Below are 20,123 nucleotides of genomic sequence, written 5' to 3'. Positions count from 1 at the left end.
CCAACGAGGCAAGCAGCGGCCACGTGGCGTCAATAGGCAGGTCCCAGTAGACAAGGGGGTGTTTGGATCCCACTACTAAAATTTAGGTGTGTCAGGAGGATGTTGCATAGGGTGTTTGGATAATAATAAAAAAATAAATTACATAATCCGTCAGTACTCCACGAGACAAAATTTTAAGGCTAATTAATCCATTATTAGCACATGTTTACTGTAGCAAAATATTGTCAAATCATAGACTAATTATGCTTAAAAGATTCATTTCGTAAATTAGTCGCAAATTATGCAATTAGTTTCATAATTAGTCTATATTTAATACTTCATACATGTGTCTTCTAAATATTTAATGAGACAACGATTTAAATTTTAGGAGGCCAAACACCCCTAACGCGTGGCCCCCGGTTACATGGCGCTGTGGCCAATGTGCCACGGCAACCACACGCTCTCGGCTTCGTGCTCTCGAGAGTGTTCAAAGCGCACCAGTTGCGCACACTTTTTCCTCTTCTCGTGGGCTCGTGGCCGCTCGATATACTGGCACTGCTCGCGAGAATTCGAACACCAAGCTCCACGCCCCCTTGCTCGCAGCTCGCTCCACGACATGACGGCCTCGGCGCTGCAGGCCGAGCGCCACCTGCTCCTCCTCGGCAGCGGCCGCCACCGGCCCCTCCTCCGCATGCTCCCGCCACGCGTGCCCCTCCCGTACCGGCGCCGCAGCTGTCCCCGGGCCGTGAGGGTGTCACACGGCGACGGCGGGGGCGCGGGAGGGTTCGCGAGCGCCGTGGAGAAGCGCTCGATTCCGGGGATAGTTGGGGAGGAGGAGTTGGAAGGAGAAGTGGCCGGGGCTTTGGAGCTGAAGTGGCCTCCGTGGGAGGGGTTGGCCGAGCGGTACAAGCTCATCGGCGCGACCTCCCTCGCCTTCGTCATCTGCAACATGGACAAGGTGACTCATCCTGTTTGTGTCTCATGTGGACGGTTCCGTCCTAGGCAGTTTCCAGTTGGCACGGGATGACAGGCTGTGAGGCTGACAGCCGGCTAATTGCACTGTTACGATTTTCCTCTATGATATTTTGAGCTGCTAGAATTAAAATGATTGTATGGATTCGAGTTGTTGACCTGCTATAGTTTTGCTCATGGAAAACTACGGTTTATGATTAATTAGCAAGTGTCGCCAATGGCATTTACTGGATGTTCATTGGGAATTTGGGTGGCAACTGGCAAAATGATACTACACGCTGTGATTAAAAAAAGGGGGCGTACCCAGTGCAGAGAGCTCCCGCTCTGTGCAGGGTCTGGGGAAGGGTGTTAGTGGCAAGCCTTACCCTCGCCTGTGCAATGCGAGGAGACCGCGACTCGAACCCGGGACCTTCCGGTCACAGGCGGTAAGACACTACACGCTGTGATTACTGTTTTCTTTTTTCCTCTGGGTTTCCTTTAGAGAACTAACTCCGCCTATGGTGGGGCGCCTTTGGTGTCCCAGCATAGCAGGTCCCAAGCCCTGGTAAAGGAGGAGGGTTGTGTTAGGCGTGGCGAGCCAATGTAAAAACTTAGCCACTTTAATGGAGATGAAACCCGAAATTCACGTGCCTGAACCTTGATTGCTTCTGATGGGTTTCAACTCTAGCCTACCCCAACTTGTTTGGGACTTAAAGGCTTTGTTGTTGTTGTTGTTGTTGTTTCCTTTAGAGAACTTTAGCTGAAGTCCACTGATGCAATAGTCTTTGTGCTTGCTCTAAGGAAACGTGCCATATCTAACTTGTCACATTTTTCAGGGCTCATTTTGGCACTCATTTGCATCACTAGTACAAACATGTAACCTTCACTGGGGGCCAACAGGGTTTTTATGCATTTCCTTACGAGCATGAAATTGTTTGAAGTAATGAAGATGCTATTTACAGTTTAATGCACTCTTCTTCATGCGACATGTTTATTTAGTTCTATAAAAGCTTTTATGGATGTTCGGTATCATCCTTTCCTGAGAGGAGCATCTATTCATTGCAACATTCTAGTTTTGCAGGTTAACTTGAGTGTCGCAATTATTCCAATGTCACATCAATATGGTTGGAACTCGTCAACTGCTGGCTTAGTTCAGTCCTCATTCTTTTGGGTTTATGCGTTGAGTCAACTACCAGGAGGATGGCTGGCAAAATTGTTTGGCGGAAGGTTTGTTTAGGGTAACAAAATCATCTTGAATATTTACGAATGCAGAGCGCCTATGCTTATGAAATACTGATCTAATAATGGCATCTGCTCATGAAGTAGGAATTGCCAACTGCTACTCTATGGTTCATAAGATGAACATATCCTTATTTGTTTTACCCCTTTCCAGGATGAAAATACCTTTATATTACCATTACAACTAAAAACAGATGAATTTTGCTCAAATTTTACTCCTACGATACATATAATGTCTATTTATCTATTTTTTGCTGATTGTAGGAAAGTGCTTGAGGTCGGTGTTGTGACATGGTCTTTGGCCACTGCTATAATTCCTGTTGTAGCAGGGTTTATGCCAGGGCTTGTGTTGTCAAGGATCCTGGTAACCTACTTACCAAAAGTCTCGGCTCAGGGACTGTTGATCCAAAATTTGCGCTACTTATTATGCTCTTGTATTCATTAAACTGTTCTGGCATGTTCCATACTGTAGTCTGTATCTCACTATTTCCTTGTCAATGCATCCCTCGAAGTGAGAGAATGGGGGTTGTGTTGAGTAATATAGTTAACCTTAATATAGATATTGAGCACAAGCGGCCGCTCGAAATGTAGTTCTTCATGAAGAACCTAATTCTGTGGATATGGGCACATTTATAACTACCTCCATCCCAAAAAGAATGCCATTCTATTCTTGGGTAAGTTTCTAGAGAAGAGTATTAACATTTCTGATACCAAATAGGTATACTATAAAAACATATTTCTTGATGAATCCAATGGGTACTAATTTGGTATCATAAATATTGGTCTTTGTTATATAAATTTGGTCAAACTTATGACAATTTAACTTAGGACCAAGTTAGAATGAAATTCTTTTGGGACGGATGTAGTATTTAACAAAGATAATTACAAGAAGTGTTGGAACTCCCAGAGCTAAGTATTGCAAAGAGATAGTGAAATAACACATTACCATGCAGAAGCATTATGACACGCTGATCCATAATTCCATATAAATTCTTGAGCATTCACATTTGAGCACAGTGTCCAGTCATCACATCTCGTTACCTGTACTTCGGGTGTGTTAACTTGAAAAAAAAGGGCGTACCCAGTGCAGAAAGCTCCCACTTTGCGGGGTCTGGGGAAGGGTGTAAGACTCTACCGCTTGCACCCAATGAAAAACAAGGCGCAATTCTGCGCTCGCCTAGGCGCGCTTCAGCGCTGGGCGGAGGGGTAACGCCTCGCCTAGGGGGATAAGCGGAGAATAGGCGCCGTGCCACCAGATCCAGAGCCGCGCCGCCCGAGGGAGGGAGCTGCGCCGCCGGATCCATTGCCGGGCCGCTTCCTCCGGGCCTCCCTCCTCCCAATCCCATCAGATGCGCATCCGTTTGAAGGAGAGGGGAAGGGAGTAGAAAGGAAAGGCAGGCCTTGGGTCGTGATGGCGTGGGGGCGCGAGGCGAAGCTGCGGCAACGCACGAAGGCTGAGCCTGCGGCCTGCCTGCCTGCAGCCGACCTCCACGAGAGAGAGAGAGAGAGAGAGAGAGAGAGAGGTCACGGGAAAGAAGGGAGAAGAAGGTCACGGGAAAGAAGACGGACTGCTCGGGCTGCAGATGAGATGTGGATAAGACTGAGCGATTTTGCGACTTGCCCCTCCACTTTGTAAAAAATTTCAGCAAATTTTCTTGCTATGATTTCCTTTACTGATTTCTTACATTCTAGTCCCTAGAACTTCTATTTTTTCACAAGATACCACTTCTATTGCTGTAGGAACTTCTATTTATTCAGCATTTCAGCAACTACATTTATATATTTATTCAGCTATACATGCTGAATGCAAATTTATCAAAACGCCTAGAAAAACGCCTTGAAACGCCTAGGCCTGCCTAGGCGCGCCTAGGCGCTAGGCGATGGGTCACCGCCTAGAAACCGCCTAGCGCCTACAAAAACATTGCTTGCACCAGGCCCGCCCCTTCTTTATTTTGTTTGCATTTATTCTTTGTTAATTGTGTTCGATGCTTCTAGGTAGGCATTGGAGAAGGTGTTTCACCATCAGCTGCTACAGATTTAATTGCTAGGTAAGATCATATCCTAGTTTGGTTCCTTTCTTGACATTTATTGTTGGGACTTCCCTTAGCACAACATGTGTCAATTTTGTTTTCTACATAGTGGTGGTTCTAAATTCTAGCACAATATGGCAGCTTCTGTATTGACATTTTCCCCCATGCTCCTCTTTTAATATTTAGAGTGAAATTTTCCATAGCTACTTGTGCAGAGTCATGGGTGGTGGCTACATTTGTCAATCACATTAATTTTTATTATAATTCGCACTGTTTCATATGACATACATTTTGGCATTTTTCAAGAGTAGTTTGAAACTTCAGGCTTTCGTTGGCATTCACATGCAGGTCCATTCCCTTGCAAGAGCGATCAAGAGCAGTTGCTGTTGTCTTTGGTGGTTTGAGCTTTGGAAGTGTCTTAGGGTATGTTGTATTAAGATATATGGTTATTTTTCTTGAAATTAATAAAATATTCCTTAATTGAAAAAATATACATGGTGCCCAATATTTTCATGATCCTTTATGCAACAATTTACATACTTCCATGTACGTGCTAATGCATGTAAAATGCTGAATTCAACTAAATTGGATTTTTTCCATCTGTGTTCGGCTCTAAACAGTAGCTTACATACTTTCTTTAGTAACAAGATACCCCGCGTGTTGCTGCGGGGATTACGAAAAAATTAGAATAAAATTAAATGGAGATGATGTGGATAGCTTGCATTAAGAAGTTGGAAATTAGTGGGATGACATGGCTATTAGTGGGAGATGTTGTGGATAGTTAATGGGGGATGATGTGGATAGCTTGCATGTTGAGATAGATATGTAGTGGGGATTAGCTTTATAAGAGATATAGATTGATGGTAGTACTGTTTTGTCCTTGTAAGTATAAAGCTTTAAAAAGTATTTCCTGCTCTAACTTGTTATGTATTTGGATGTTAACTTAGAAGAATGCAGTAAAAGATTTATTTAGAAAGATAAAATACTAAATCTTTGTCTCGTGAACTGCTTGAGACTGTTCTGCTGGTTTCATTTGTTTCATTCTTCAAGGCACATGGATGAAGTGCAATTTTGGCATCCTTAGCATGATGGAAAACTTGGTTGTTTTCTGTATCATTTCAAATCTTGATAACTGAGCAAGAGTCAAGACCTCCTTAACGACCAGATGTAAACTTTTTTTCTTGTTTATCAGAACAACATTGCCCTACATTTGTCTGTATGACTATGCAGCTTGAAGTAATAGCAGAAGCTTTGCTACAGTTAATGTTTTACCCGTTTTATTACATTGCAGACTCCTGTTTGCCCCTCCCATCATTCAGAACCTTGGCTGGGAGTCTGTCTTTTACATATTTGGCCTTCTTGGGATTGTTTGGTAAGCAGATATTTCTATGTAGGTACCAAATAATCTATTGTGAGTGAACTTTATTTTCTGTTTTGTCTGCAGGTGCTTAGGATTTGAATCTCTTAAAGTGCAACGGTTCGGTGACAAAGAAGGCATATTAAGTAAGTGCTGTTCTGTCTAACTGTCCTTATGATATCAGGTGCCATGATAGAAACTTTTCTTAGAATTTTTTATTAGTTTTTTTTTTCAAACACACAGGAGAACTGTGCATCATTATAGTAAGAAGAAAGGAGTCTAGATGACTCGTACACCCCTATAGGGCCAAAGAAGTTTCAAAAAGGATTCGCCAACAAATCTTAATCACAACCAGCGACCATAAGCGAAACAATTATGGCCATCTGCTACGGAGCCCTTTGGCACCTGCCATACACCATAACATTGCCTCATCTCTAATATCCCACGAGATGGCAGCAAGATTAGGAGAAAACCCCTAAAAAACACAGCCATTCTTATGAGATAAATTGGGAACCCTCTGTAAAGCATGACACCACCATTCTGTAAACTTGTAGTTCTCCAAGCCCGGAGCTAAGTGCTGCAGCCCAACAATTGATAGCACTAAAAACCACACACTCAAATACCGAAGAAGTGAGTAAATGTTACACCGTCTCTTCCTCTTGATCGCACAATGGGGCAGTGCTCTGGATGATCAAGTCCATGACAGGACAAATGATCAGCCATCCGACAACGGTTTAAGGAGGCCAACCAAACAAAGAATTTGCATCGAGGTGGAGCCCAGGTCTTCGATATTTACCTCCATGGCCCAAATTCCACTGATCCCACAAAGAAATGGCAGTAAGCTGAATTTGTTGTGAACTCACTGGATGGCATCCATATATGCTGGTCATCTACTCCAGGACTGAGCTCAATCCTGATTAGAGGGTCCCAAAGTTGGAGGTATTCAGATAATGCCTCCGCTGACACCTCTAATGTCACGAATGCAGGCTCCCCGTTTATTGTTCTTCAGTTAGCAATTCTTTTTCTCACATATGCACAAAGAGTAGGTGCAAGGTCAGGTAAGGATTTTCCATGTAGCCACTTGTTGCTCCAAAAAAGAGTTATGTTGCCATCCCCAACAATAGATGTGATCAAGATGGAGAACAGAGCAAATGCATTTGGATGCACTTGGATATTGAGATGGAGAACAGAGCAAATGCATTGGATGCACTTGGGTATCTAGACCAACCCACGGTTGGTCAGGTTGGGTCTTTTTAAACCGCAACCATCTCATTCGCAATGCCCATCCAAGGATCTCTAAATCAAGAATTCCCATACCTCCCAGATCAATTTTGAAAGTCATGGGCTCCTCCCTGTAGAAAGGATATTGGGAAAACACCTCACCCCTAATGAGGGGGGTGACCTCTATTATATAGCCAATCAGGCTTGGTATATAAGGAATACAATCAGTGTACATGGAAGGAATGAACAAGCTTCCTAATACACATGGAAGGAATGTACTTGGGCCTACGGGGGTTGGCCCAGAAGACTAGGGGCGCCGGTGCGCCAGCCCCCACTGCCCTGACTGCCGGCCTGCTGGAAGCCTGGAGCGCTGTAGGAGGTGGCGCCAGGACTGAAACAGAACCACGGGCTGGTGGGCCGAGGGTTGCCGAATGGGGCCTAGAAGCCGCCGCCACCCTTCTTTTGCTGCCACCGCCGCCGCCGGTGCGGCTGCCGCCATTGGTGCTGCTGCCGCCGGGCTGAACAGGTCCAACAGTTGGGCGACACCCGCCTGGACAGCCGGAGGAGGAGGACGAAGCGTTCCCGGCAAGCAGGGCGGTGGAGTTGGAGACCTTCTCCTCGTTAGCGAGGCGAAGTTCCTTCAGAGCGAGCATGTCCTGCGTCTGGTTGAAGGACGGGAAGCCGGCGGTGGAGTTGGCGATGTCGTCGGCTGTGGTGGTGAAGCGGGGGTTGAGGCCGCGGAGGAGGTTCAGGACAAGCTGCGAGTCCTGAATGGGATGACCGACGTCGCGAAGAGCGTCGGCGAGGGTCTTCATGCGGCCGCAGTACTCTGCGATGGTGGAGTCGCCCTGCGTCATGGAGTGGAAATCATGGCTGAGGAAGATCGCCCGGGACTGCCTGTTGGCACGGAAGAGTCCCTCGATGGCGAGCCAGAGGTCCCAGGCGGTTTGGTTGTCATCAGTCATGGCGAGGTCGAGGACGGAGTCGTCGACGGAGCCGAAGAACCAGGAGCGGACGCAGCAGTCCGCCTGATCCCAAGCAGGATCTTGGGGGCGAGGTGCCATCGTGCCATCGATGTGCGACCGGAGGCCGAACTTACCGCACAAAGACTTGAAGTAGGACGCCCATCTGGAGTAGGCAGTGGACTTCATCGTCAGCGTCACGGGAATATGGGACTTGACGTTGACGGTGGCATAGGGTTGGACGGTAGGGGAGATGAAGCCGTCGCCGGGCACCAGAGAAGCCGCCGGTGGCAGTGGGCGGCACAGAGGTGCCACCATCGGCAGCAGGAGGCGGCACATGGCCAGCAGTAGGGGCTGTGGGGGCGCCGGATCCAGAGGGGACGGTGGCCATGGTACAGCAAGCCAGGAGGGGAAGGTGCAGGGAGGCAGGGGAAGAGAGAAAAGAGAAGGCTCAGGATCTAATTAGCTGATACCATGTAGAAAGGTTATTGGGAAAACACCTCACCCCTAATGAGGGGGGGGGGTGACCTCTATTACATAGCCAATCAGGCTTGGTATATAAGGAATACAATCAGTGTACATGGAAGGAACGAACAAGCTTCCTAATACACATATATACTTCCTAATACTCCCAAATGCAAGTTGTTCTTATGGCAAGCGATTAGAAATAAGTGCTGGAGACATTGCAGCATATCCTCATTAATTGTGTTTTTCTATTTATTTTGGTATAATTTCGTAGCCCCTCTTGGGCTTGAGCGCACTGTACCTAGAAGGAACAAGAAAAGCTTCGCTGATTGTTGGAGAAAAGCAAACAAAAAAAAAATTGCGAAGGCCGAAAGAAAAGGTTTTAACAGTATGGTGATCCTGGGATCATGGACCTTGCGGCTTCACAGGAATGGAGGAGCTTTTGACGGTGCAACTCCTTCCCTAGCAAAGGCACAACATTCCTTCAAAGAGGAATTGAGTCTTTGGTACTTCGCTGGTGCTCGAAAACTTCAGAAGCTAGTTTTTGGTTGTGGAGAGGTGCTAGTGTAAGTGTCTAGACAGGTCAGGTCGTTTCTTCCTTATAAAATGGGGTTGAGTGCTGTATGGTGTTTTTTTCCTTACAACCTTCTCTTATCTCATAGGCGAGGCATAGAGGTTGCCTTGTATGGGGCTTCTATCCCCTTTCTTTCTCTATAATATAAATATACACAGCTCTCCTGCATGTTCGAGAAAAAAATTAGTGTCTTGACCCGCTCCCAAGCAACAATACAATGGCCTCTTTGCGGCCTTTCCATAGAAAAGCTCTTCGAATCTTACCAACTGCTTTAATTAGTTAATTACCCATTTAGGGAATTCCAATGCTATGAGCTGATAAATTGGAATAACTGTGAGCACTGAACGGATGAGGGTGGCCGATGCATCATACTTGCTTTCCATCTAGGTAACTTGTCAGCAATCTTGTCAATTATTGCACACAAATCTGCCTTAAAAAGTTTGCTGATATAGAGTGGAAGGCCAAGATACTTGCAGGGGAATTCTTGCATTTTGCATGGAAGGCCTCCTTCACAACTTCAATATCTTGGTGCTCTGCATTGGATTGGACTCACGAAACATTTAGAAATGCTAGTAACCAGGCCTGATGCCTCACCAAAGACGTGGAGAATTTCCTTGATCAAGTTTCTGCTAGTTACTATCTGTATTTGCATCTCCTGCGTATTTACAACAACAACAACAACAATAAAACCTTTAAGTCCCAAATAAGTTGGGGTAGGCTAGAGTTGAAACCCAGCAGAAGCAATCAAGGTTCAGGCACGTGAATAGCTGTCTTCCAAGCACTCCTATCTAAGGCTAAGTCTTTGGGTATATTTCATCCTTTCAAGTCTCATTTTATTGTTTCTACCCAAGTCAACTTCGGTCTTCCTCTGCCTCTCTTCACGTTACTATCCTGGCTTATGATTCCACTACGCACCGGTACCTCTGGAGGCCTCCGTTGGACATGTTCAAACCATCTCAACCGGTGTTGGACAAGCTTTTCTTCAATTGGTGCTACCTCTAATCTATCACGTATATTATCGTTCCGAACTCGATCCCTTCTTGTATGACCGCAAATCCAACGCAACATACGCATTTCCGCGACACTTATTTGTTGAACATGTCGTCTTTTCGTAGGCCAACATTCTGCACCATACAACATAGCAGGTCTAATCGCCGTCCTATAAAACTTGCCTTTTAGCTTCTGTGGTACCCTTTTATCACATAGGACACCAGATGCTTGCCGCTACTTCATCCACCCTGCTTTGATTCTATGGCTAACATCTTCATCAATATCCCCGTCTCCCTGTAGCATTGATCCTAAATATCGAAAGGTATCCTTCTTAGGCACTACTTGATCTTTCAAACTAATATCTTCCTCCTCCCGAGTAGTCATATCTCATATACTCAGTTTTAGTTCTACTGAGTCTAAAACCTTTGGACTCCAAAGTCTCCCGCCATAACTTCAGTTTCTGATTCACTCCTGTCTGGCTTTCATCAACTAGCACTACATCGTCCGCGAAAAGCATACACCAAGGGATGTTCCCTTGTATGTCCCTTGTGACCTCGTCCATCACTAAGGCAAACAAATAAGGGCTCAAAGCTAACCCTTGATGTAGTCCTATCCTAATCAGGAAGCCATCCGTGTCTCCATCACTTGTTCGAACTCTAGTCACAACATTGTTGTACATCCTTAATGAGCCCGACGTACTTTGTTGGGACTTTATGTTTGTCCAATGCCCACCACATAACATTCCTTGGTATTTTATCATAAGTCTTCTCCAAGTCAATAAAAACCATGTGTAGATCTTTCTTCTCCCTATACTGCTCCATAACTTGTCTTATTAAGAAAATGGCTTCCATGGTTGACCTTCCGGGCATGAAACTAAATTGGTTCATAGAGACCTACGTTATTGCTCTCAAGCGATGCTCGATAACTCTCTCCCAGAGCTTCATAATATGGCTCATCAACTTAATTCCTCGGTAATTAGTACAACTTTGAATATCCCCTTTATTCTTGTATATCGGTACCAATATACTTCTCCACTCATTAGGCATCTTGTTCGATCGAAAAATATGGTTGAACAGCTTAGTTAGCCATATTATAGCTATGTCCCCGAGGCATCTCCACACCTCGATTGGGATATCATCCGGTCCCATCGCCTTATCTCCTTTCATCCTTTTCAACGCCTCTCTGACCTCAGATTCTTGGATTCTCCGCATAAGGCGCCTATTAGTGTCATCAAAGGAGTCAACAACAACAACAACAACAACAAAGCCTTTAAGTCCCAAACAAGTTGGGGTAGGTTAGAGTTGAAACGCAGCAGAAGCAATCAAGGTTCAGGCACGTGAATAGCTGTCTTCCAAGCACTCTTATCTAAGGCTAAGTCTTTGGGTATATTCCATCCTTTCAAGTCTCCTTTTATTGCCTCTACCCAAGTCAACTTCGGTCTTTCTCTGCCTCTCTTCACGTTACTATCTTGGCTTATGATTCCACTACGCACCGGTGCCTCTGGAGGTCTCCGTTGGACATGTCCAAACCATCTCAACCGGTGTTGGACAAGCTTCTCTTCAATTGGTGCTACCTCTAATTTATCACGTATATTATCGTTCCGAACTCGATCCCTTCTTGTATGACCGCAAATCCAACGCAACATACGCATTTCCACAACATTTATCTGTTGAACATGTCGTCTTTTCGTAGGCCAACATTCTACACCATACAACATAGCGGGTCTAATCGTCGTCCTATAAAACTTGCCTTTTCGCTTCTGTGGTACCCTTTTGTCACATAGGACACCAGATGCTTGCCACCACTTCATCCACCCTGTTTTGATTCTATGGCTAACATCTTCATCAATATCCCCGTCTCTCTGTAGCATTGATCCTAAATATCGAAAGGTATCCTTTCTAGGCACTACTTGACCTTCCAAACTAATATCTTCCTCCTCCCGAATAGTAGTGCCGAAGTGACATCTCATATACTCAGTTTTAGTTCTACTGAGTCTAAAACAACTGAAAGATTGTGTCCGTATTCTCACCATTGAACAATTTGTCAAAATACTCTTGCCATCGATGTCGGATCTCATCCTCCTTCACCAAGAGATGCTCCATTTCATCCTTAATGCACTTAACTTGGTTGAAGTCCCTTGTCTTTCTCTCACAAACTCTAATCATCCTATAAATGTCCTTCTCTCCTTCCTTCGTATTCAAACGTTGGTAAATATCCTCGTACGCTCTACCATTTGCCACATTTACAGCTCGCTTTGCAGTCTTCTTTGCCACCTTGTACTTCTCTATGTTGTCCACACTCCTGTCATGGTACAAGCGTCTATAGCACTCTTTCTTCTCCTTAATAGCCCGTTGGACTTTCTCGTTCCACCACCAAGTATCTTTAGCCTCGCCTCCACTTCCTTTGGTTACTCCACACACCTCTAAGGCCACCTTTTGAATGTTGGTTGCCATCTTCTCTCACATGTTGTTTATGTCCTCTTCTTCCTTCCAAAAGCTCTCTTTGATAACCCTTTCCCTGAATACCTCTGACGTCTCCCCTTTCAGTTTCCACCTCTTTGTTCTTTCAATCTTAGCTTGTTTATCCCTATGGGCACGCACTTGAAAACAAAAGTCAGCCACCAAAAGCTTATGTTGAGAAACAACACACTCCCCTGGTATCACCTTGCAACTCAAGCATGATCGTTTGTCCTTTCTTCTTATGAGGACAAAGTCAATCTGGCTAGAGTGTTGTCCGCTACGGAAGGTCACTAGATGAGATTCTCTCTTTCTAAAGAAAGTGTTGGCTATCATCAGGTCAAAAGCTACCGCGAAGTCCAGAATTTCCTCCCCCTCCTGATTCCTACTACCATACCCAAAATCTCCATGAACTGCCTCGAAACCTGCGCTTGTAGTACCTACATGCCCATTAAGATTTCATCCTATAAAAAGCTTCTCACTACTAGGTACAGCTCTAATCAGGCCATCAAGTCTTCACAGAACTGTCTCTTAGCACTGTCGTCGAGGCCTAGTTGGGGGGCATACGCACTAATTACGTTCAAGACCATATCACCAATGAGACTAAGATAATCCTATCTCCTTGCCTTCTCACTCCCACCACACTATTCTTGAGGCTCTTATCAATCAAAACTCCTACTCCATTTCTATTCGCAACTGTCCTTGTGTACCAAAGCTTGAAACCTGTATTGTCCACCTCCTTCGCCTTTTGACCCTTCCATTTAGTCTCTTGAACGCATATTATATTTACAGTATCAACTAATTCTCTTAACTTACCTGTAAGCGACCCTACATTCCAACTACCTAAACGAATCCTAGTTGGTTCGATTAGCTTCCTTACCCTTCGCACCCGTCCACTCAGATGTGAAGATCCTTGCACATTTTTCACTACATCTGGGCGTCGATGTAGCGCGCCACTAAGGATGTGACGACCCGATCCTTGCTCACTTGACACCGTGCCCAGATCGCGACACGGCGTGTCACGGGGGTGACGACCCGGCCCTTGCTCATTTAACACCATACCCGGGTTCCGATATGGCGCGTCGCTAAGAGGGTTACGTCCCAACGGTTTTCTTTCGGGTTTCATCTCCATTAGAATGGCTAGATTTAACGTTAGCTCGCCACGCCTATCACAACCTTCCTCCTTTACCAGGGCTTGGGACCTGCTATGTTGAGACAACATAGGCGGAGTTGCATCTCCTGTGTATTTGAGAAAAAAAAAGTCGTGTTTGGAGTAAAAACTTCTACTGTTGGGTCATTACATGAAGGACTACCTCCTCAAAGGTCCATATATCAAGTTGATTTTATGCACTAACCAAGATGGTTTGCATGATTATACCTAATCTGGTTTGCACTATCTTTGACTTCTTCATTTTTAATAGAAGGTATTCTATATGATCACTGTTGACTACCCTTTGAGCTTAATTGTGTCTACATTATTTTATCTAAAAGTATGTTTTTAACTATCACCTCATGCTTGTTACACTTCGCTCATATAATCAGTCTAAACATTATAAAAGTTACTTCTACTCTGCAGATTTCGGACAAAGTTCTACTGGATATGATGGTCTTATCTCATCCGCCATGTCTTCGGAATCATCACACTCGTCATTGGAAGATCTGCAAAATTCACTAAAGGTTGTTTTCTGCCAACCGAGACCACACTGTACTATATTTTCAGGCATCAAGTCACAGAACTGTTATCAAGTTCTGACATTGATGAAAATTAAAAAAATGAGTTCCATAGTCAAGGTAGAATAACCAATGTAATTTAGTGTCCAGTTTGTTGCTCATTTTTGTTGGAATATAAGTGAATTGCCCACCTCTCCCACCAGCTTAAGCTTTTGGGTTGAACTGGTCGGTGCATGCAACTTAATATGGTATCAGAGTAAGAGGTCTCGAGTTCGAATCCTGGTTAGCGCAATTAAATGAAATAATTGCTGCTCGCTCCTATTCCACGTCTGAGGCCTGAGGGAGCCTCCACGTGAGGGGGAGTGTTGGAATATAAGTGAATTGTCCACCTCTCCCCATCAGCTTAAGCTTTTGTGTTGAACTGGTCGGTGCATGCAACTTAATAATTTTCATCTCATCTGCGACGTTATCTTCCTAACAAGTTGGCATCAACACACTGTACTTGCAATGAAGCGAACTTTTAGTCTGAGAAGAGCAAAATCTAATTCGACTATGTGCCAATAAAGTTTACCACACTATCAAGAAATCTTGTTATGCAATATTACAATGTAAACATCTGGTGGGGCGCCTTTGGTGTCCCAGCATAGCAGGTCCCAAGCCCTGGTAAAGGAGGAGGGTTGTGTTAGGCGTGGCAAGCCAATGTAAAAACTTAGCCACTTAAATGGAGATGAAACCCGAAAGAAAATCGTTGAGGCGTAACCCTCTTAGCGACGCGCCATATCGGAACCCGGGTATGGTGTTAAATGGGCAAGGGCCGGGTCGTCACTCCCGTGACGCGCCGTGTCGTAATCTGGGCATGGTGTCAAGTAACCAAGGATCGGGTCGTCGCTTCCTTAGTGGCGCGCTACATCGGCGCCCGGGTGTAGTGAAAAATGAGCAAGGGTCTTCGCATCAGAGTCGACGGGTGCGAAGGGTAAGGAAGCTAGTCGAACCAACTAGGATCCGTTTAGGTAGTTGGAATGTAGGGTCACTTACAGGTAAGTAAGAGAATTAGTTGATACCGCGACTAGGAGGCGTGTAAATATATTATGCGTTCAAAAGACTAAATGGAAGGGTCAGAAGGCGAAGGAGGTGGACAATACAGGTTTCAAGCTTTGGTACACAGGGACAGTCGCGAATAGAAATGGAGTAGGAGTTTTGATTGATAAGAGCCTCAAGAATGGTGTGGTGGGAGTGAGAAGGCAAGGAGATAGGATTATCTTAGTCAAGCTTGTCGTTGGTGATATGGTCTTGAACGTAATTAGTGCGTATGCCCCCCAAGTAGGCCTCGACGAGAGTGCTAAGAGACAGTTCTGGGAAGACTTAGATGGCCTGATTAGAGCTATACCTAGTAGTGAGAAGCTTTTTATAGGAGGAAATCTTAATGGGCATGTAGGTACTACAAGCGCAGGTTTCGAGGCAGTTCATGGAGGTTTTGGGTATGGTAGTAGGAATCAGGAGGGGGAGGAAGTTCTGGACTTCGCGGTAGCTTTTGACCTGATGATAGCCAACACTTTCTTTAGAAAGAGAGAATCTCATCTAGTGACCTTCAGTAGCGGACAACACTGTAGCCAGATTGACTTTGTCCTCGCAAGAAGAAAAGACAAACGAGCATGCTTGGATTGCAAGGTGATACCAGGGGAGTGTGTTGTTTCTCAACATAAGCTTTTGGTGGCAGATTTTCGTTTTCAGGTGCGTGCCCATAGGGATAAACAAGCTAAGATTGAAAGAACAAAGTGGTGGAAACTGAAAGGGGAGACGTCAGAGGTATTTAGGGAAAGGGTTATCAAAGAGGGCTCTTGGAAGGAAGAAGACGACATAAACAATATGTGGGACAAGATGGCAACCAACATTCGGAAGGTAGCCTCAGAGGTGTGTGGAGTAACCAAAGGAAGGGGACGCGAGGCTAAAGATACTTGGTGGTGGAACGAGGAAGTCCAAAGGGCTATTAAGGAGAAGAAAGAATGCTATAGACGCTTGTACCAAGACAGGAATGTGGACAACATAGAGAAGTACAAGGTGGCAAAGAAGACTGCAAAGCGAGCTGTAAGTGTGGCAAAGGGTAGAGCGTACGAGGATCTTTACCAACATTTGAGTACGAAGGAAGGAGAGAAGGACATTTATAGGATGGCTAGGGTTCGTGAGAGAAAGACATGGGACTTCAACCAAGTTAAGTGCATTAAGGATGAAAGGGAGCATCTCTTGGTAAAGGAGGATGAGATCCGACATCGATGGCAAGAGTATTTTGACAAATTGTTCAATGGTGAGAATATGGACACAACCTTTCAGTTGGATGACTCTTTTGATGACACAAATAGGCGCTTTGTGCGGAGAATCCAAGAATCTGAGGTCAGAGAGGCGTTGAAAAGGATGAAAGGAGGTAAGGCGATGGGACCGGATGGTATCCCAATCGAGGTGTGGAGATGCTTCGGGGACATAGCTGTAGTATGGTTAACCAAGCTGTTCAACCATATTTTTCGATCGAACAAGATGCCTAATGAGTGGAGGAGAAGTATATTGGTATCGATCTACAAGAATAAAGGGGATATTCAAAGTTGTACAAATTACCGGGGAATTAAGTTGATGAGCCATACTATGAAGCTATGGGAGAGAGTTATCGAGCATCGCTTGAGAGCAATAACACGGGTCTCTATGAACCAATTTGGTTTCATGCCCGGAAGGTCAACCATGGAAGCCATTTTCTTAATAAAACAAGTTATGGAGCGGTATAGGGAGAAGAAGAAGGACCTACACATGGTTTTTATTGACTTGGAGAAGGCTTATGATAAAATACCAAGGAATGTTATGTGGTGGGCTTTGGATAAACATAAAGTCCCAACGAAGTACGTCGGGCTCATTAAGGACATGTACAACAATGTTGTGACTAGAGTTCGAACAAGTGATGGAGACACGGATGACTTCCCGATTAGGATAGGACTACATCAAGGGTCAGCTTTGAGCCCTTATTTATTTGCTTTAGTGATGGATGAGGTCACAAGGGACATACAAGGGGATATCCCTTGGTGTATGCTTTTCGCGGGCGATGTAGTGCTAGTTGATGAAAGCCGGACAGGAGTGAATCAGAAACTGGAGTTATGACGGGAGACTTTGGAGTCCAAAGGTTTTAGACTTAGTAGAACTAAAACTGAGTATATGAGATGTGACTTCGGCACTACTACTCGGGAGGAGGAAGATGTTAGTTTGGAAGGTCAAGTAGTGCCTAGGAAGGATACCTTTCGATATTTAGGATCAATGCTACAGAGGTACGGGGATATTGATGAAGATGTTAGCCATAGAATCAAAGCAGGGTGGATGAAGTGGCAGCAAGCGTCTGGTGTCCTATGTGACAAAAGGGTACCACAGAAGCTAAAAGGCAAGTTTTATAGGACGGCGATTAGACCTGCTATGTTGTATGGTGCAGAATGTTGGTCTACGAAAAGACGACATATTCAACAGCTAAATGTCGCGGAAATGCGTATGTTGCGTTGGATTTGCGGTCATACAAGAAGGGATCGAGTTCGGAACGATGATATACGTGAGAGATTAGGGGTAGCGCCAATTGAAGAAAAGCTTGTCCAACACCGGTTGAGATGGTTTGGACATGTGCAACGGAGACCTCCAGATGCACCGGTGCGTAGTGGAATCCTAAGTCAGGATAGTAACGTTAAGAGAGGCAGAGGAAGACCGAAGTTGACTTGGGTAGAGGCAATAAAAGGAGACTTGAAAGGATGGAATATACCCAAAGACTTAGCCTTAGATAGGAGTGCTTGGAAGACAGCTATTCACGTGCCTGAACCTTGATTGCTTCTGTTGGGTTTCAACTCTAGCCTACCCCAACTTGTTTGGGACTTAAAGGCTTTGTTGTTGTTATTGTTGTTGAAACATCTTAGAAAATGGACGCAATGTTTTCTGTATAAAGATTGTTTATGTTTTATAAATGTTGCCAATATAGCAGGCTCATTACTTGTTATGTAGGATGTGCCTTGGGGAGCATTTTTCAAAAGCAAGGCGGTGTGGGCAATGATATATGCACACTTTTGTGGAAGTTGGGGGCATTATACTTGTTTGTCTTGGCTACCAACATTCTTTAGGTTTGGCACCTTGCATTTTCCTCCTATAGTTACTTTATAGTACTTAGAGAAAGGGACCATTGTTGAAATCAGATATCATGAATTTACAGCACATTGGTAAAGCATTCACTTTTTTTATTTGACCTCCACTTGAGGTGGTTGTGTATGCCTTTGTTGCAGTGTTAAACCTCAGTTGTGTAGGTACTATGGTTGGCATTAGATTTTAGAGAATAGTGATGGGGGGCTGGTAGTAGCAGCTGGAAGGAAGTAGGGTGATACTTTGCTTGCTTTTTTTTTTAGAATATGCAGGAAAGTGCATATCTATGTATGAAGAAGAAGGTTGTTCCAAAATGGATTATAACGCGGGGTGTGAGGTGCACACTTACATGATCTGATGAGGTAGAATTAAGCTGAACACTAGTACAAGCGATTGACAAGTGGGAACTGGAGTTAGAACTAATTGAATCTGTGCTGCCCCACCTCTGTTTAACTAGACGTGTCCTCGACACGCCCTCTTAAACTTCACTAGTACTACTAGTACAGTGCCCTTGATTGACTACCGTGTGCCAGTCCCTGCTGCTTGCAGCAAACTCCAATACTCTCTAGACTCCCAAATTGCTTCTGTTGGCTTCCTCAAGTGGAAGTCCAACATAGAGGTTGTATAAACTTGGCAATTCTCAGGAGTGAACATAATATATGCTGTGTGATAACTCATAATAGCATTTTCAGTTAGCTCATAGAATAAAAATTGCTGAACTACTGAAAAATTTGAATATGCTGCTTAAATTCTGTAGGTACGAAAAATTTGCCAAACAATTGCCTTTGTGTCACCTGCGACTTTCATGATGCTTTCCTCTGTGGATCTTGGACTGCCTCCCTGGGAAATTGTTGCTTTTCTTACAAGTGGTCTAGCACTCTCCAGCTTCGCATTGTCAGGTCATGTTGTTAAAATTGCAATCAAATTTCCATTTTTTGCATGGTTCTAAGGTCCAAACCTAAATATTTTGGTTGTTAAACAGGGCTTTATTGCACCCATCAAGATATCTCGTGAATATGCAAGCATTCTCCTGTTATGTCATTAAAGTTCTGTCTTGTCAATTTTTCTGTATTTATCTTCTTTATAAGAGAAAAAGGAACGTAACATTCTTTCGCCTAGGTTCTTAAGAGGATGACTGACTGACAGTTTGTACTCTTTAGGTTCCATCATGAGTGATTGTTATTTGTTTGTTTCCTTCATGCTCCAGGGAATCACAAACACTGTAGGCGCTGTGCCAGGAATTGTAGGCGTTGCACTGACAGGCTTTCTGCTTGATTCAACTCATTCTTGGAGTGTATGACATCAATCCATCTTCATAAGCTATATTGCATTTTATGAATCACTCTGATCACCATAAGGGTACTGCTTTGTGCGCAGATATCACTCTTTGTGCCTTCTATCTTCTTTTACTTAACTGGTACTGCTGTATGGTTAGCATTTGCAAGCAGTGAGCCCCAGGATTTTTCCAAGTCAGAACCTGAGTCATGAATCGTGATGTATGGTTCTCTGCACAGAAGGATCGTTTCAGAAGGAAAATTCGTTTTTTAGTCTAGGCAAAAGAATGGAGCTCTAGGGCAGGGAATAGATGTTATGTTCCTTTTCAGTCAGTTGCAGATAAGAGGAAGCTAAGGGGACAATGCTTACGCGTATATAGTATAATATGTCACTTTCTTCAAGTTTTTTTTTTTACTTTCAACAGTGCAATTTTAGTTAAATACCTTTTCAGTTACTGATGATGGCTTGCGTAGTCCGATCACTAATGATCAAATACTGTAATACTGCAATGTATAACTAAATGCCCTTTAGATGCTGTAAAGTCTTACTACTGTTGTCCAATCACCGGTCAGACACCTCGAACCAATGCACCAATGCTCAGTAAATGGTACCTGTAGTCCAATCACTGGTCAGACACCTCGAACCAATGCTCAATAAGGCTCCGTTTAGTTCCCAAAATTTTTTGTGCAGTACCCGTCACATCGAATCTTGCGGCACATGCATGGAGTACTAAATGTAGACGAAAAAAAACTAATTGCACAGTTAGGTAAGAAATCGCGAGACGAAACTTTCGAACCTAATTAGTCC

General features: G+C 44.4%; 1 protein-coding gene across 1 annotated transcript; it reads left to right on the top strand.

Moving 5' to 3' along the window:
* Positions 1 to 479: 479 nt before the first annotated feature.
* LOC136550115 (probable anion transporter 6, chloroplastic) lies at positions 480 to 19,878 on the top strand. The gene is made up of 10 exons (XM_066541596.1): positions 480 to 937; positions 2,012 to 2,157; positions 2,434 to 2,533; positions 4,165 to 4,217; positions 4,548 to 4,622; positions 5,491 to 5,571; positions 5,644 to 5,702; positions 13,801 to 13,901; positions 19,249 to 19,335; positions 19,419 to 19,878. Exons 1-10 carry the CDS (start codon positions 596 to 598, stop codon positions 19,527 to 19,529), a joined length of 1,155 nt encoding a protein of 384 aa, XP_066397693.1. The 5' UTR covers positions 480 to 595; the 3' UTR covers positions 19,530 to 19,878.
* Positions 19,879 to 20,123: the final 245 nt, after the last annotated feature.

The sequence above is a fragment of the Miscanthus floridulus genome, chromosome 4 (assembly GCF_019320115.1).
Source record: "Miscanthus floridulus cultivar M001 chromosome 4, ASM1932011v1, whole genome shotgun sequence".
Lineage (NCBI taxonomy): Eukaryota > Viridiplantae > Streptophyta > Magnoliopsida > Poales > Poaceae > Miscanthus > Miscanthus floridulus.
This window is presented reverse-complemented; position numbering and strand designations above follow the sequence as displayed.

What these genes read in the sequence shown, in the direction of transcription:
- LOC136550115 (XM_066541596.1), top strand. Translation starts at nt 596, where the DNA reads ATGACGGCCTCGGCGCTGCAGGCCGAGCGCCACCTGCTCCTCCTCGGC. An exon ending in AGCTTTGGAAGTGTCTTAGG is followed by an intron (nt 4,623 to 5,490) that starts GTATGTTGTATT and finishes ATTACATTGCAG; the next exon opens with ACTCCTGTTTGCCCCTCCCA. An exon ending in ATCTGCAAAATTCACTAAAG is followed by an intron (nt 13,902 to 19,248) that starts GTTGTTTTCTGC and finishes TTCATGCTCCAG; the next exon opens with GGAATCACAAACACTGTAGG.